We start from the raw sequence: 19,387 nt of genomic DNA on the forward strand, positions 1-19,387 counted from the left end.
CTGGACAGCTGTGGATCTAGTCACCCTGAGGGCAGACTCGGGAAGGTAGTGTTGATCTAGAATCAAGCTGCTTGTCACAGCAGAGCCTCTTGTATCTTGTATCTCTGCAGCCGTTAGAACTTACTTATTAGTTATTAGTAATTCTCCTCAACAACCAGGGTGAGTTTCTATATAGAAACCTATATGGACTATTTCACATAGTGCTTGACACATAAGCTAGTCCCTGGGGAATATTCTCAATCCCAGTCCTTCCCCATCCCTGCCACCCCCACCCCCACCAAAAGCATGGAGGGAAGTCACTACTGTGTTCATTTTGTATGATTCGTTCTGATTCATAGTGACTCAGTCATTTCTATGGACATAGCCCAGTCCAACAGCAATGGTAGCCTAATATTTCGGAGACCCTAGGATACTTGGCGGGGAAGAAGAACTCATTCTTCAGCGAGCCAGTATTTCCTTGTCACGGACGTCAGAATGTTGAACTAGATTTTGGTTTGCCTGGCTGCCCCTAAAAGCTTTGAAGTGTTGCAGAAGAACTGTGGTTAATAATAAAGAGAGTATGTTTCTGAGTCTGAAACATTATTTTTAGTTTGGGCTGCCCCAAATTAAAATAACACCTTCCTATTGGCAGATAATTATAGAATAATTGATATTTAAGTATTTTCTGTGCTGAAGAGATAAATTAGTTTTATCCTCTAAGGTTTAAATTTCTCTTTTGATTTTGATGTAGTTAAGTACCATAAAAAGTCAGTCTACTGATGAAAATTACACTTCATAAACCAGGTGTGAAAATTTTTGAGTACAGTTTGTCTTAGATTTTTCACTTAAAATAACAACTTGTTCTCGAAACTTGACACCTTGAACTAACTTAACAGAGAATGTTTTCTTGTCAGGAGTGACTGACGGAGTAGCAACTTTTCTTCTGCTTTTACAGTAAAAGAAATTGCTCACCCAAACATATAGCCAATTTTTCAAACATCCACAAAGGTGTGAAAGTATTTTTACCCTTGGAATTCCTGATGGCACTGTTTAAAAATACAAGTGCCTTTATTTGTATATGCCTGATCTGTTGAATGTTTGTGTTGTCTGCCCTTATAAGGGGTCTCATAATCACTCAGAAGGCCTGAAGCTTTAAACCTGCCATGGAGAAAATCTTCTTCTCTCCCTGTTCCTGCCTTGGCCCATAGAGGAGGTGACTTCCACCAACCTCTGCATGACAAGGACTGTTCCCACCTTCCCTGAGAAATATCATGGGCCCCAAAGGACAGAGAAAGAAGACTGAGAAGGTGCCCCGCACCTCTCAGGAGGCCTCACTTTGTTGAGCACCTACCCTCAGGTGTGATGCTCAGCTCTTGTGCTCTCCTCAGTCCACCCAGCCAGGATGTCCACGTAGAACAGGTTTCATCATTCTGCCTCTATCTGCAGCCTAAGGTCTAAGACACGTTGCTCAATCAGGCTCTTACCTGAAAGCCTGTCTTATGGATTAATGGGCATTTTCTTGTCTGTTAATTAACTGACGTTTTGCTCCCCATTTGGTTACTGATCTCTTCACATATCTCCATATTCAGGCAGAATTCTGAAGATGAGGGCTGAGTGGTGGGATTTATTTTTATTTCTAATTTCAAAGGATAATAGAAGTAGTTCCAAAATGATCCTTGTAAATTGTTTTTCTTACTGTTAAAAAGCCCAAAAATCCAAAGCCTGCTCTTCTTTGAAGCTACGAAATGTCATCTGTATGAATGTAAAAACCATTTGTTTTGGCTAATTATCAATCTGTCTCAACAACAAAAAAAGGAGGATGACTAGAAATCCTTTTAAATGCTTCTTTTATTTCATTGGTTGTACATTGGGTGAGTGAACTGAATATTACAACCAAAACATAGAATTGATACAAATTAGACTTCTGTTTACACTGTAAGGTAATGAATGAGGGAATTCTTTAAGTGTTACAGAAAGATTTAGTAGAAATGTTACCAGTGATATGGCTCAAAGAATATTTAGGTGAAGTGCTGTTATATCCTGAAAACCAAGAGTGAAATGTAGTTCCCATACAAGTGGCGAGTTCATCTTTTAACTACAGTATTTGTTGAATTGCTATCATCATGTCTTGGATATTGGTGATTTTGTTCTGTAATTAAACAAAGCATTTAAGATTTATTCATCATAGTCAGACTTCTGAATATAAACAAACTTTTGGCAAATAATATTTATACAGAAAAATAGTTTTAGATCCTCTCAAATCCCAGAATTATTCTATAAAATTACATTATAAATAAATAAAAAGCAAAATCTGTTGTACATATATTTGTACATCTATGCATTTGCCTTGCCTCCTCCTTACTGTAAATGGCATATTTATGACTCTTTGCATATTACAATCACAATTCTGGAAAATGGATATCATAGTAAAAATACAGTCTCCTATATTCGCTTGGGGGTATAGGTGATGTTTCTGATGCTCCATTATTAAAGGGCTGAAAATAGTTGTGTGCTAAAAACTTTAAAAATCAAAATCATGAAACAAAAGAAAAAAAAGACAATGTTACAATAATTAGTCTACAAAAATATTTCAGTGATTCCCATAATTTACCTTTTAGTAATGTATACTATGTTTTCAATGAGTTTAAGTGAATTAACAAAGAAAAAAGAAAATAAGTTTGAATGTTTTAGGCAAGTTGTAGCATAACTACATTGTTATAGCTGAGAAAATTACAAATATCAATAATACATAAAGATGAAACTACCAAAGAAATACAAGTTAGATACAATACTTTCCCACAAATTAAAACAAATGCAACAATACAAGCACTATGTAAGATTACACTTAGAATGTGATTTTTTTTGATAGGGTTATCAAATCTACGATATAAGATAAATAGTCATTAGACTTTGACCAACATTAATTAAAATGGCAGATTTCTTTTTCCTCAAACAAAAATGATATGGTTGGTGCATCTAGTTTTCAGAACAGGCGGTGGTGCCAAAATTTAAAATATTTTACATTCAATCTCAAAAGTCAAAATACTTCAATCACTAATACGTTCACAAAGAAAATGGATGTTTTAAACAATTACACATAATAGTAATTCATAACAGCTGTTTCGTTTTTTAAACAATAATTTAAAAACTATGTAGGTACTGTATAGGCTATGTGCAACATATAAAATGTGAAATATGAAATATTTGGTACGATAGTGCTTAAAATAAACTTTAAAACAAACTTTCTGAACAAAATTTAATTGTATCGCTATTACCTTGAAGATCAACCAAGTATTTAAAAAAGTAAACAACATTAAAATATGTTTCATCCATATATAGTATATATATATGTATGTGTATATATATGTATGTACTTGTATTAAAGTTTTTTATACTTTTGAGACATAAAATATGCTTTAAGGTGAAAGAATTAAAAGAACTATTTTTTTCCATGCTGTAGTCAGTTACAACCTTTTAATCCAACTTTTGAAATGCAAAACAGTAATGGATTTTTTAAAAAGTGAAACTATCTACTTTTTGTTTACATAGTAATTTAGATTAAAGTCACAGTCAAATTTTCAGTGACTAAACTCAAACTTACTTAAATTAGAATATTATACAGATCTCCTCACCTACAGCTTCCTTGTTTGTCTAGGTTTTTAGTTCAGAAGAGTTATTCTGTAACAGGCAACCGGATGGTGAGTTTGAAAGACTAATCCTTTTGATTAGACTGTTGGCATGGGCCTCTCATTCTTGTCAAGCTGGATGAAGTCTGGCAAAATCTAGGCACTTCTACAAAGTCTCTCTTATAAAACAATTTTAAAAATATACTTGTAAAATAATACCTTCAAGACTTTGTTTGGTGGGGTATGAAGATCATACCGTGCAAAGTTTCTTTTTCAATCTAGTTAATGTTATTCTAGAATCACATGATTCAATGCGGCATCTCCAGGCAAACCAAATACCACACTTTGATGTGTCCCCAGTACTTGTGCTTGAATTTCCGTTCAAATTTTAGACCTGCAGGACAGGTAACGGTTTTACTTCACTTCTCATCTTTGCTGCAGCATTCGTGTTGTCAAGAAGTGAAACATAGCTTTGATCCAGTAGGTAAATGAAATGACAGTAATTGAAGTTAGAATCGAACCTGCCCTTGGAATAGGTTTTTTTTTTTTTTTTTAACTAATGCTAATTGTTTATTGCTAACTTTGAAATATTCTGAGTCAAAATGAGTAAATTGGTTGGACTTTCTGCATCAGCTATAGTTATGGAGATAAGACAATATTCCTAGGACAGAAACTATGTTTAGAAACCCTTTAAAAGTAAACTTTATCCTTTATGTCTTTAAACATCACAGCTGGTCTCAGGTAGTTAACTATCTTAGGTTGGAATATACTAAGCATACCATATTTAATACTCATATATGATATAGCAGCACTAGCTTCTTAGAGTTGTGGTCTGTCCAGAAGAACTAAATCTTTATTTAGCATGCAGTTTGTGGCAATTCTATTGAGGAGGAAACAGGATAGTATGTACAGTAACAATGTTTAGTTATTCTCAATGCAGATTCTTGGCATTCCATTCCATTTCTGCTGATTATTTCAGAATTATCTGTTAAAGAAAAAGACAAGTGTGATTTAGACATCCTTCTTGAGGGAAGATAGCTAGTTTAAGTTTTACTCCTTGAAGATAGACATTTAAAAATAGGAATTTTCTGCAATTTCTCATAGTTTTGATGCAATTATAATTTTGCACAATCCCCACCCTTCATGCTGAAAATGTTTACACTTAAGCACTTCTGCTATGTGGCCACTGTAAAGAATGATGATTCAAATGCACACTATTTTCTGTAAAACTGTGACTGCATATATATGGGCATGCAGTGTGTTTAGACCTTAATCTCTTTTCTTAGTTTTGGCTTCATATCTCTTTATTATACGTTCAATTCTCATTCAATTAATATTTGCTAATGTGATCAGGAAGTCTAATCAAAGAATTAGTTTGTACGTGAAAGGTTCTTTGTAAAGATTAAATACAAATATTTAAAAATGTGTAACAAATTAAGTAATACTTATCTATTAACTTGCATTTATAATTCAAAGATATGTTCCCATCAAAAGTAATTTTGTTCCCAAGATACAATAACAATTAATTTCAAATTCAGGAACCGTTTAAATGTCCCATATTAAAGAAAAAAGAAATAACATTCTAATAAAGCTGTTAAAAACAGTCTTGATAATTCAAAAAGCCCAGATAAAACTAAACTATCAAATGCAAGTTTGATATAAGTTCATTTCCAACTCCATAACTTTGCAAAGGACAGGGAGTTTGCCCTGTGTGACCCAGTCAACTAAATGTCAAGCTTAAAAGCCAAGCTTTTGACACATTCTAACAAAAATATTTATTCTTTGTGCAATGCTTTGACAAAACTTTGTGCAATTAATAAACAAAATGTTTATTTATTAAATAGCCAAGAGTCTTTGTTTTCGAAATAACCGGTAAATATTCTTTATGGTCAAGGTCAGCCAATATTCCTACACACTGGGATCCAGTTCCCAATAAAAGCCTCATTTCTCCAAGTATGATTTCTTATCCCATTATGTCAGAATTTATACGTGTGGATATTTTTTACATTAAGTGGGTATATCTGCAGTTAATATAAAACAGTTTTAGTACATACACTTAATTTCTCCTCTGAAATAAATATGAGTATCCTTTATTTTATTGGAATATACAGATATGTATGGAATTGATAAAAATAGAGGAAGAATTCATGTGTGTTAAATATTTATACTAAATGGAAACTCAAAACTTTGGATAAGATCAGATCATTTTTTTGTTTTTCAAAAAGTTCTAGGAATTTAAAATTAATTGGGAAAAAATATCTCATGTACTGATATACAAATAAAAATAATGGGATATAATGGTTTATATGTAAATATTATCATACTGTCTTTGAACAGTCATTGCAAATAGCTAACATTCAATTCTTCAGATGGCTATATTATAGCTTCATTTTTAGATTTAGATATTTGATTATTAAATAGGAATTATTCTGTTTCATCCCTTAGCTTCAATCTTGTCTGTAAGTTTTCCAAATAAGAATGTGCCCTAGGACATCAGATCATGTTTTTCTTTTGTCTTTCTTTTCACTTTAGCAGAAGCCTCTCTAAAATATTTATGGAAAACAAACTTGCAGTTTCTTAAATTGATATATATAATAATATATGCTTTAGAACATATTCACATTCTTGCTTATTAACTGAAATGAAAATGCCATATAGGATGAAAATTCCCAACCACCTGGAAAGAAAAAGTATCCTACAGAGAGCCCAGCAACGGGCAAATCTGTATTATAGAAATTAGTTAACAATGCTTTGGACTTGAATTTGACAAACAGACGTGTCCGACCACCCAGATGTAATTGAACTGTAAATCAGCCCTGAAGTTAACTAAAAGCATTAACTGGGCTCACCCAGACTGCTTTGCCCCTCTGCCTCAGCCTACACACCATCCGTTGTATGGATAAAGACGTAAATAAAAATGACCTCTGGTACTACTGAACTCTCAGCCGCACTGCTTCCTGGCATCTAGGCCAGAAAACTCTGGCCATACCCTGGTCTATGTGTTGGGCTGTCTTGAGGACTGTATGTGTGATGTTAAAAAATGAATTACACCCCCGCCAGCTGTGAGCTTCAAGAGGTTTAAGAGATTTGATCTTAGATGGTAGGAAAGCTATGGGTGTTTTTTGGTGGTAACATTTTTCTCAAAAATACCATTTGATTATTAAATTTTTTCCTGAGAAATACAGCTTTGTTGGTACAGCCTGAATTAGGTGTACTCTGGGGTGAAATACATTTTGGAAATATAGACAGATGAGGAATGCAGATGAGGACCGGTTCCCCACTGAGAGCCTCTTGTTGCACTCCTGCCCCTTTGATCACTGCTTCTGATGTTAGAAGGCACATGACATTACAGGTCGTAGGGCCCACGGGGAGGGGAGGACAGTTTCCAGCAGGAAGGAACCTCTGGAGGGAAGAGGAGGGCCAAGTGGGCGTGTGTCAAGCGGGAAGGGTGTGGAGAAGCTGTTTTGAGGGAAGGAGGGCTCTTCTGTCTAGTTTTTGCTATGGCTTTTCTTTAGTCAGATTATATTTTTAATTCACATCAAAACACCATAATTTAAAACAAGATGAATAGGTAATCTTGTGTTTCCCTATTGCCTCTCTTTGGAGATTCTCTTCCACACCAATTCAATATGAACATATAAAATAGGTTCTATATATGAAAACTTCTTCAGCCTCCATTGTAATTTCAATGGCCAGGAGGATCAAAAGCTTCAGAAGGGGGCTTCCCTGGTGGCGCAGTGGTTGAGAGTCTGCCTGCCGATGCAGGGGACGCGGGTTCGTGCCCCGGTCCGGGAGGATCCCATATGCCGTGGAGCGGCTGGGCCCGTGAGCCATGGCCACTGAGCCTGCACGTCCGGAGCCTGTGCTCCGCAACGGAAGAGGCCACAACAGTGAGAGGCCCGCATACCACAAAAAAAAAAAAAAAAAAAAGCTTCAGGAGGTACCTGAATATTTCAATATAGATACAAAATTCCTAAAAGAACAGGCTTATATGTGGTCCCAGAACATGGGCTCCAAGTCTGATATTGACAAGTCCTAATCCTGAGCTGGTCTATTTTAAAACAATGGTTAATTAAACCACAGTTCACCAAAGTGACCTCTATAGACTAGCTGTCAGTGGCATCCTTCCTGCCCTGAACTCATCAAAACTGAGGCTGATATCCAAAATTCCTTCCTCAACCTCCAGGCACTGCAGCCCATGCTTTTTTGGAAAGGTCAGTCGAAAACTCCCCTGGGGACTGCCAGCATATGTAGAGGTCAGAGAAATAGCTACTACACTAGGTCCCCTAAAAGTCCCCTCCCTGAAGCATCGTTATTGTCTCTGTTTTAATTTTAATAGATACTCCCCTGATTTTCCAGGAGGTACTAAGAAATTTTTATCAAAGCCTTAAGAGCTATGTCAGTATTGCCGGTCATATTTCACAGACATGGAGAAGGCAGCATGAACAGTGTCAGCTGGCTTGCACAATATACCAAGTACTTGTGCAAACCAGCATGAGCTTAGAGGTGTTAGCTCACTCTGCTCCCTGGCATGGGAATCCCCTCCAGGGTGTAGTGACAGTCTGCGATGGGACCAGGAGACAGTAATTCCAAAGAGCAGGTCTGTGCCTCTCAGGGTGCCAGTGGAGGTCAGTGCTCAGAACCCCTCTGGGAGCTTGGGAATCAGGGAAAGGCGAGGCCATGGGGTAGGGCCTAAAGCAAACAGAGCCTGGAGCACTGGATGAGAGGCAGCAATGACTGTGTGCAAGAACCAGGTGCATAGCAACTGCTGATGGACCTGTGGGCTGCTAGGCTCCCTGCTAGGTCATCCCTGCCTGGGTGGTCAACCACATCCTAGCCTAGGCCTCCTCCAGACGGATGCTGCAAACGTCTGCTTATGACAGCAGAAGCCCCTACCCAATCAGAGTTCCACCGCTTCAGCTTCTAAGGAGCCCTGGCAAGCTGTATCATAGGAAAGAAATCGAATAGATTGAACAAGTTGTATTTCTGTTTATCTCTCTGATAGACTAGTCCCTCAAATAAGTATTATTTTCTATAACAGAATCATGATGAAGATGGAGATTAAATTATTAAAATAAGATTCTAGCTAACCTTTTATGGTAAATCAAAATCTTGAACTGAAAGCATTATTTTCAATTTCTTTTTCCACTAAAAGGAGAACACACAAAAATGAGAATAGCTGATGCCCACCAAATCAGTGATTCTGTTTTTAAGACAAAGACACACTTGATCTCAAAAAATGACTGCGTTCATAAATCTTCAGTGGACCCTCTGGTTTTTTTTTTTTTTTGCGGTACAGAGGCCTCTCACTGTTGTGGCCTCTCCCGTTGCGGAGCACAGGCTCCGGACGCGCAGGCTCAGCGGCCATGGCTCACGGGCCCAGCTGCTCCGTGGCATGTGGGATCCTCCCAGACCGGGGCGCGAACCCGTGTCCCCTGCATCAGCAGGTGGACTCTCAACCACTGCGCCACCAGGGAAGCCCGGACCCTCTAGTTTTAACAAGAGTGTCTGCAGGCAAAAATATCAGTTGGCTGCAACAGAGTCTACCAAGCAATGAACATCTCCTTCAGGTGGCTGGATTTAAGAATGTAAAGATTCTGCTTAATCCACATCCGTAAATTATTCCCATATGAGCCCAGGACACAATGAGTCTCATTTTTATTTACTGAAGACAAAATATGAATGGCCTCAAAGAACATCAAATGGGTTGTTTCCCCACCAAATGTGTTATGAGCAACCATTTACTAACCCCTGCATCCCCAGTGAAATGCCTACCGTTGACTCACAGTGCAATGGCAGTCAAGCTCATCGCAGAGAGGACCGGGTTAGGCACTGCCTGAATACTAAGCCTACTGGGGCCAGGCAGGAAGTGTGCATAAGTGGGTGGATCAGCCCGGAAGTGTGGCAGATGGAAGGGCCCGTGCCTAGAAGGAATGGAGCAGCAGGTACTCACCTCCAGCTACCTGTCACCTGCAGAAGCCTGGGCTCTATAGTGCCTGACCTTTCCATCTGCCAAAAGAAGCTGGAAATTCAGCTGCTGATTCACATTATGGAAAACAACTCTGTATGGGTCAGATATCTTTGGGCTGAATTCAGCTATGAGTTGCTAGTTTGTGTTCTCCGTGAGCCTTACTTTCTTGAAGGAGATATCTACTAAGCCTGGATTGCTAGCTTCCTGAGCCGGGCAGTAGCCAAGGCTGAAGGCATCGTCCAGGGAGGCAGCGCTGGTAATGGTGGGCGGGATCAAGAGAGCACGTCTAATGGGGAGTTCATCCTGCAACTTTCAGACATTTGGCTTTCACCCAAAGGAACAGGGTACTTGACCCACCGGTACCTTCTACCTAAGAAGAAATTACTGACCTCCCTTGACTGAGTCACCAGATATGAAATACACATGTTGCCTTGTCTTTTCCAAGCTGATGATGGATTCAGAATGAGCCATCATGTGCCCTTACCTTTGGTGTGCACTTGAAAAAGAGCTGACCAGAGTGAGAAATGCACTCGGTTGAAAGCAAAATAGTCTGTGCAGAGGCTGAAACACTGAACTGGAAAGCATGAATACCACGAACTCAACAGCAGAACTAACTAGCACTCATGCAAGAGGGTTCAAAGAAGACAAATCAACATACAATTTCCTCAGTGCTTCACGGTATCAAGTATTAATACTTTCTGAGTTTTCTACCTTGTGGCTGATCTCCAGGAAATGTACATGTAAATAATTTTGGAAATTGTGAGCTTCTAGATGACTTCTAGACATGTTCGCACTTCTTATGTAAATGTGTTCATTGCAGACATTCAGAGATGTCAGATGAGTTATCCTTTAAAATGTTAGTTCAGTAGTAAATTCAGTAAGAACTCTTACTGCTTGGCTTAAATGATAGAAAAAAACATTTCAGTGAAAAGACCAACTGTTTCTAGGGATCCAAACCACGAGAAACAGTTAGAAAAGAGGGCTAATGAATGTTTTAGTTAAACATTCAATACTAACTCTCTTTGTAACGTTGAGTTTGGAGAGGTAGATATAATATACCTTATCAAATATCTGTGTGGCCTTGCTGAAATCTGAAGGAATCTCAGTGGCTCCGCATACCACTAGCATAAGAGCTCAAGCAGACATTTCCAAGCAGGGCTGTTGCATTAACTGGGTCCACAGCACAACCGAATTTCGTAAGGACAGGGGCACTGTCTCATTCCTCTTTAGATCCCTAGTAAAAAGGATGGGACTGGCTATATAGGAGACACTTCTTAATTACTGGTTGCATGGATGGCTGAATAAGTAAGAACTTACCGAGGCATAATGCCACAATGTTGGCATCTACAGAAGACCAACAGCCCTCTCACAAGCAAGAGGTTGCAGTGGAGGCAGGAAAAGAACCCCTTGGAGAGTTTACATCTCTTACGCTTTCAGAGCAGCTAAGGCTTCAGGAATATCCAAGAAAAAGAAACATTCATCCCCATCCCCCCACCCCATGTTCTATACAGATAAAAGGAAAAATATTCCAGGCTGGGGGCAGAATCACTCAGAGGATGGAAACATGGCAGATAAACAAAAATGGCACCTGAAGAAAACTTCTAGACTTAGAATATTTCTTAGAAATCTCTTCTCATGGTTACAGGGCCCTGTTTCCTCAGAAGGTAATTAAAGAAAGGGATGTTTCACTGTCTCCTTAAACAAAACTTATTATTAATCTAAAAATAGACAACTGGATGGAATTTCCTAAAAATATGGCCAAGCTAAGGAGGCCAGCCTGTTGCTCACCATCCCAGTATCTTTGTCTTTATTCACGGTATTCTTCTTGTTCTCTCACTCATGTCGCTCTTCGCTACTTTCCACTGGCGTTCCTCCGTCCTCCAGGCCCTGCGTTATTTAATATTCTCTGCATCTTCTCCCTAGCACTCCACACGTCTTCTCCATGGAAGCCTCTACTGTCTGAAATTCCCTGGTTTTGTCTGAGAGGTGAAACTTGTATTTTGGTTGAAGCAAACTATACAAAAGCAGAAAGACATTTGTATATCTTTGGCTGCCAGAGAATTCTGTACTTAATTCTAGGGTAGATTACTATAGATTAGCATACTATGAATTATTAACATCAAAAGCAAATGCCTTTGGTTTCTTGGTGGACATATGTTATCAGAGTAATTCTCGTGATATGTGTTGATCAATGAACACTTTCAAGAACTTTGACTTATTTCATGACTATTTGTAAATTTTGTTTTTGAAGATTTTTTTTGATGTGGACCTTTTTTAAAGTCTTTATTGAATTTGTTACAGTATTGCTTCTGTTTTCTGTTTTTGTTTTTTTGGCCATGAGGCCTGTGGGATCTTAGCTCCCCGACCAGGGATTGAACCCGCACCCCCTGCATTGCAAGGCGAAGTCTTAGCTGGGGGACCACCAAGGAAGTCCCAGTATTTGTAAATTTTAATTGTATAAAAAGTTCAAAGATAATTAGAGGTGCATGAAAAGACACTTTGAAAACCAGTCACATTCATTATTTGAGCGGTACGTTTTTCCAGGGCAGGGCAGGGTCTTCTGCTGTATTTGATTTGTTTTCCAAGTGGAGTTTTATTTATACAGAAAAGGCATATACTGGGTTGTGGGAGAAAATTCTCAAGTGTGACAACCAGTTTCACTCTCGGGAAGAGCAACCTGAGGTTGGTGGGAAGGCCCACAATATTTAGCAGAACTTAAAGAGTACTTCAGTGCAGATTATTGTTTTGCCTTCTGTCATTAATATAAAGTTTACACTTAAAACTCTAATTCTTCTGTTTTCAATGACATATCACTTTGCTGATGACTCACGACTGTCTATTATTTTCCACTCTATGATATTTGAACAAAAAGACTTTTCAGATCTACTTTCTAAGAATTATCATTTAAAATACTACTAACTGAGTTTTTGTATGAAAGGCAGTAACACTGGCCTCACTGAAAATTACTGACGAGGGTCCACACTGGCGATTTATATCATCTGGATAAAATACATACATGGAGCTTCTTGATTTGAGCAAGATTCCACTCCTTGCATGAGTCCAAGTCACCTGGAAAAATCCAGCCTCTTGTGAGGATTGCAGCGATGCTCTGGTCATGATTCCCAGCTCCACCCCTGAGGGAATGCTGAGGTTTACTTCTGTTGCTTTCATGGTGAGATGGGAGTCTACACCTCAGATCATCTAAAAATCCATACATCATTCATGGGTGACTTTTTCTCCAAAATGATATTTATGAGGAAGAAAGGAAAGGCATTTGAGAGGAGATTTTGTATTCCTCATGCCTCCCCCTGTTGCTATAGCAGTGTTGAAAAGAAAATCGCATTTGGGAGTGTTATGTGCTCATTCAGGAAGAGAGGGGCTATGAGACCATGTTTGCTCTGCAGGTGCCAGAGCAGGTCGAAGTAAAACAAAATGCTAGATTGGAAGGGCCACTCGACAGCCAGGAAAAAAGAAATTGGCAAATCAATTATAGCATCCAAGGCAAATGAGAAAGAGGGTGGTGTGAATGCATGTGGTGGCCACCCAGGACCAGGTTCCAGCTTTTACCTTCCTATCCATCCTCTGGCATTCTTGGTTCCACGCCGTACATCCCATTCCTACTCCACACGCCTTCCCCAACAAACATTCCAATCACGCAATGAACCATAGCCTGTGGTTCCTCTACCCTCAGCTGGTGGAGAAGGTGAAGGACTTTCCTATCACACGCTGTCTGGGGCTTCGGGTTAAGCATATGCTTTTGGCATCTTTCTTGAATCCTAAAGATGTAGAAACATCCATGCACATGGTATTTAGCCTCTTTCATGCTGTGAGCCCAATATTATCCTTGAGCAATGTCACCAGTTAAGTAAACTATTATAGGCCAGCCTGGAGACCTAACCATCAAATCCACCACTGTCTCCATAGGAAAATTACTTGAGTTCCAAACCAAGTAGCAAAGGGAATTTTGAACAAACATTTTTAAAATTAGGAACTGTATGTATATTAAGGAAGGCTAAATTCCTCTACTACATCAAGAAATAATATATAATAATTGGGCCACACTATTTAAAAATACTGTAAAATATTATAGAAAAGGTAATAAGATATTTTTCTAAAAATATTAAGTTTAGAATATGTGCAGTGAGATACGGAGCAAGCAAGGCTGTCTGGGATTAGACAGGCTGCCCACATCTGAGGCTACTTCAGGGAAGGTGACCTCTGGACATGAAGGGAGAATCTAAGAAAACATTTTTTCTACCTTTAAAAACCAGTTTATGCAGCGACTGAAAAGAAATTCCAAAAGCATTCCTTTAAACCTGTTTTTTTCAATATGGGGTTTTGCTCCCAGTAATAAATTGAAGAATCAGGCCAAGAAAAATCACAGAAGCAGGATCCTGCTGGATTCAACATTAAGTCCCCAATCGTGCTCAGCGCCCTGCTTTTGTATCCTCTACCATTATGTTAGACTTAGGATCCTGGGCACATCTTGGCCGTAGTAAAATAGTGGAGCAGAATGTATAATTCAGTCTGCTAAGAACTGGTTTTTAAGACACCAAAGGCAGAAAATTAACCAAATGCTGGGATTCAGTGTAAAGAAGGGTAAGTTAATGTCATGCGCAGGACGTGAAGTGTGCCTTTGTGTATTGTAGTCATCGTCCACATTTCTCAAATTGATAGGATGACACTGCCATTTAAAAATTTCCAGCAAAAGTAGTTTTGTTTTGTTTTCTTCCTTTTTCGTTCTTTGCCTGGGTGTTTGTGTATGTGTGTCAGAGAGCGAGAGAAAGATGAACAAAACCACTCAATGTGTGTAAAATAATGGTGCAAAGGAAAAATCAAAGAGAGTCCTGGAGTGGCATTTCGGGAGGCTTGTTTGTGCCACCAACGAGCTTTGTGTCCCTTCTGGGCCTCAGTGTCTCACTCTGCTTGTACCACATTGGCACCTCTGCAGTGTGGTGGGTAGTTAACCAGGTTGCCATCTGTCCTCCCTAATAACTCCTCAGAAAGTGCCCTAAATATCCTGGTATAATAGATGGCAAAATAGAAACCAAAGGAAGAAAGCAAGCTCCTACGTTCTCTCTTATTTCTCTGTTACTAACTGTCCTCCCTCACAGCTCAGTGCTTAGGCCCATTCTTTCAGCTTCTCTACTTTTTGAGATGATCCTTATTATATAATAATTACTTTGACTGTAATTACTTACATGTTGGTTTATTGCCTGTCCCCTTGACAGTGTAAGAGCCACAAGAACAGGAACTGTTTTGTTCATTGCTGTATTCCCAGAATTTTGAATTTCACATGACACATAGTGGGCTCTTTATAAACATTTGTTGAGAAAAAGTATGAAGATGCATTGCACTGGGTTAACAGTGGACTTTTGTTACGGCCTCAGAATAGACTCAGCTTCTGGCCTGCATGGTTCACTGAGGAAGAATTTGCATTTGCACTCAGTTACCTGTTTCATGAAAAGAGAACTCTTAAAGGAAAACACAGCAACAATAAATAATTTTTAATGTGAAAAGAATAATTTTATACTATGGATTTAAAAAAACAAAAACCTACGTATAATTAGGCATCTTTCTTTCCAATCCTAATTCTTTCTTCTTTGGAGAAATGTCTATTCAGATCCTTCACCCAATTAAAATATTGTGGTAAAGTAAGCAGAGCATAAAACTGACCATTTTAACCATTTTTAAGTGTATGGTTCAGTGGCATTAAGTACACTCACACTATTGTGCAATTGTCGCCACCATCCATCTCCAGAACTTTTCATCATTCCAAACTGAAACTCTGTGCCCATTAAACAATAACTCCCTCTTCTCCTTTCTTGCCAATACTTAACGCCTCCTTCCTTCTTTCCCTCCCGTCCTTCTTTTTATCCTCCCCATTTTGGGCTTCAAAATGGAATTTTTCTGTTTGCGTACCTGAATTGTCATCGATTCCTTGGGATACTATGGAATTGAGCTCTATGGTTTTACCTACAACTGAATTAACCTCTAGTCACTCCTTTCACAGTTGCCTCCTCCAGGCTGCCCAAAACATTCCTTCTCAAGTAGAACGAATCAAGTAGTGATGTTTGTTTAACCTGAGATTTATATGAAGGTAAGGTTCTGTGAAAACAGTGGAGAAAAACAGTATCTCTCTTTTAAAATTATTGTTTAGAAAAAAAAATAAGAGTCCTGGATGAAAGGACTCCTCCTGGTAGACTCTTTTTTTACAGAAGTTTCCTGCCAGTTTGCCACCCTTGGAAGGGTGAAATGGTGCCCTCATTCATCCACTTTCTAGCTCTTGTTTACTGGACTGAAATTTGAATTTCCTTGTTGGTCTCATCAACTAACCATATTTTCAGACATTTCTGATATCGAACTTGGATTTTAAAAAGGTTTGCTTCTACTGGAACTTTCTTCTTAAATGGTTAAAACTTTGTAAACCAATAGGTAAATTCAGTAGTTAGCAGTTTTTAAGGGAACCATATAAAGAACTTCACCCCAGTCCTACATTGACCATAAGCTCCAATCTAATTCAAATATGGTGGAGACACAAGAGAACAGGATTTGGAGATCAGTGAACCTGAGTTCTAAAACTGTCCAGCCACTTCCAACCTGCTTGAATCTTAAGCACATTATTCTTTAAAATTTGCTCTCCTCTGGAAAATAGATGAGACACTTCACAGAGTTCTACTGAATATTAAATTAAATAATGTATATAAAGTGTCTGATATGTAGTAGTGTTTTTTGATAAATGTTGCTTCCCTTCCCTTGGTCTATTTATTTGAAAATTCATAATCCTAAATAAAATTTGGTTTCAGCTTCTACTTAAATAGGCATTCAAATAATAATTTTGTGCATTTAAATATTATATGATCTGTATGACACTCCATATGTGTTGATAATAAATTTGATTTTGATGAGATTAGGATTTTCTAAGATGTCAAATGCACTTCCCTTTCTGTGTATGTATATCTTGACCTGTCACTGACAACTAAATAAATATAGGCTGAACTTCTTTATTGTTTGTGAAAGTCTTGACTGTCATTCATATTAATCATTTTCCAAACTAAAATCTTTTATTATAAAAGCATCAACATCCAGTACCATACAGTGATCAAAGTCTACTGCAATAAAAAATTACATCCCTGGTGGTCCAGTGGTTAAGACTCCATGCTTCCACTGCAGGGGGCACGAGTTCAATCCCTGGTCCGGGAAATTCCGCATGCCACAGGGTGTGGCCAAATAGATAAATTAATTAATTAAATTAAATAATAAATAAAAAATCAAGTTAAAAAAAAAGTTACAGCCCATGGGAGGCAGCATCTCCCACTCTTTAAATTTAGATCCAGTTCAAACCCAGCTTCTAGACCTAATAACTGTGTTACCATGGGTAAGTGATTCAACATCTTTTATTCTTAGTATTTCTCTTCTCTGTAATGGGAATCAAACGTTGTCCCTAATGCATAAGTAGTTGTGAGCCTTAGATAATGTAACTAACAAGTGCTTGGTGGTAGTAAGCAGGTGCTACTGTTATCCTGTGGTAATAGTTCACCTATTTTAATTTCTTAGGCTATGCCACAAAACATGAATATGAATAGTTTGACAAGGTATAGCATTTACTAATAATTCTTAGATCACTGGGCTTAGAGCAAACCACTATTTATGGACGCTTCTGCACACCCAGTCTTGTCTAATAAACACCCATACTTCAATTTTCAAACCTTCACCTCTTCTCAGATAGGTTCACATAACCAGCAGGAAAAATGAGGGGACTTAGGTTATGAGTTTATGTTAAAAAAAAAAAAAAAAAAGAAAGCAATTCTTAAACACAGTTTTCCAAGGCAAAGGAATATGGTAGGGTTTTCTTCTCATTCTTCACACACACCTTAGATCTCCCTATTTTAACTTCTTTCCTTGTTCAAGGCCATCCTTAGTGTTACAGGGGTCAGAGAAGACCAAAGAAAAGAAGATGAACAATAGGAATTGATTCAAGCAATTCCTTTTCTCCTGGATCTTCATAACTAAAGTGGTTCTCTGGCCCTTTCAAATATCTCGGGATAACAATGACAAGAATTGAAAGAATGACTAATGGAAGAGTTATGAGCAATATTTTGAGAAAAAGAAGGAATTGAGTTTAACATCCTTGGGTATCTTTTTGATTCCTCCAAAACCTTTCTAAATTTTAAGGAGGAAGAAAATCTATTGACTCTTCAAAAAAATGTATAGCTAGCATATTCATGCTGGATTGTGGTTTGAGGGAGGGAAAGAGGACTAAGCATGGTGTTAGGAGATCAGTTTCTAATCCCTTACGTAACCTTGACTGAGTCACTTAACCATTGTAGGTCCTTTTCCTCATTATAAAATGGAAGGTTAGGAGCTTGGGGGAGGTTGTATATCTGGTTTTGCCACTTAATAGATGACCTTGCACAAGTTTTTCAGCTTCTCAAAGCTGCAGTCTCCGTATCTGTATATTAGGGAGAAGAATATTTCCTTACTGGGCCATTTTGGGTTTTAATGAGATAGTTTGTATAAAAGCTTAGCATGATGTCTGGCAGTTGGTAAGAGCTTACTCATGGAGAGACGCTTGTGTTATCTTTGTGCTGTCTGTATGCTCTGTAGTACTTTGGGGTCCCTTTAATGATCATTTAAAGCACTTTCTCAGGAAGGCAGTGTGGTGAAAGGGAAAAAACACTACCCTAGGCAGGACACAGACAATTGGGTTCTAGTCCTGGCTCTCTTATTATTTATGTGACTTGGGTAAGCCACCTTACTGATCTGGGGTCTTGTTCCAATTTATAATGTAACTTGCATCATCATTTCCCTTTTCTGTTACTATAGAAGTATGGCATGGTTGTAGTCAGTTTGCTCTTTTGACTTACCGCCTTTCATAACTTTGATGTAGTTAATGCAGGTCTTGGGTCAGACCTGCAGTGCCTGAGGCAACAGTGACTATGGGAAAATGGGTGACGTTTTACAGCATTCAGCTCAATGATGCTGCTTCCAGAAATGCATTGTGGTAAATACCGAAAAGTGTCTGTATTTGATTAGAGGAAGCTCATCGACATAAACTCTGAGATCTTTGGAAACTCCAGAGCAAGGAGAGTGACGATAATACTATAATTTGATCACTGAGAGTTAAAACAGACAGACCAAAAGTTTCAGCATATTATATGTGATGCCGAGGCATGATGGAGTCTAAGTGCTAGACTAGCTGTAGTTTTTCATAAACCAGTGTCAGAAAATCCCAGGCAACAAATTTCTCCTTTATAGTACAAATAAAGTGAAGAAGTGTCAACAGGAGCCATTGTATCTATGTAAGTCGTCGGGAGAAATGTCTTGTAGAAGGTTGATGTGGCGGGGAGCTGAGAGCTGGTGAATCCACAGATGCTATAGAAACTGGCAAGGGCCGCTGGGAGACTAAAGGATCAAAATGCCTCCCTGAATTTTCTTGATTTTCTTAGTTACAGTCTGTCCTCCTTCATAGCTTCAGGTTCTGAATTCATGGATTCAACCAACCATGGATAGAAAATATTTGAAAAAATAAAATTCCAGAAAGTTCCAAAAAAAACACACTTGAATCTGTCATGCGCTGGCAACTATTCACCATAGCATTTACATTGTCTTAGGTAACATAAAGATGATTTAAGGTAGAAGAGAGGATGTGCATAGGTTATATGCAAATGTGCCATTTTATATAAGGGACTTGGGCATCCATGGATTTTGGTATTACTCGGGGTCCTGGAACCAATGCCCCACAGATACTGAGGGACGAGTGTATTCATCCTCCCCTCCCCACATTTTCCCTTTTCTCTCTATCCCAATT

General features: G+C 38.4%; 1 protein-coding gene across 4 annotated transcripts in view; it reads right to left on the reverse strand.

The window, feature by feature from the left end:
• Positions 1-1,815: 1,815 nt before the first annotated feature.
• MBNL2 (muscleblind like splicing regulator 2) overlaps positions 1,816-19,387 on the reverse strand; it is a 152,517-nt gene continuing 134,945 nt past the window's right edge. For 2 of the 4 annotated variants that reach the window (XM_082675361.1, XM_082675359.1), the window contains one exon: positions 1,816-4,590. In XM_082675361.1, coding sequence (XP_082531487.1) covers positions 4,463-4,590 — 128 coding nt within the window. In that variant the 3' untranslated portion in view covers positions 1,816-4,462. The remainder of the gene's footprint in view (positions 4,591-19,387) is intronic. The other 2 variants (XM_082675362.1, XM_082675360.1) reach the window with 1 other exon arrangement.

This window comes from Grampus griseus (assembly GCF_964374135.1).
Source record: "Grampus griseus genome assembly, chromosome: 18".
Lineage (NCBI taxonomy): Eukaryota > Metazoa > Chordata > Mammalia > Artiodactyla > Delphinidae > Grampus > Grampus griseus.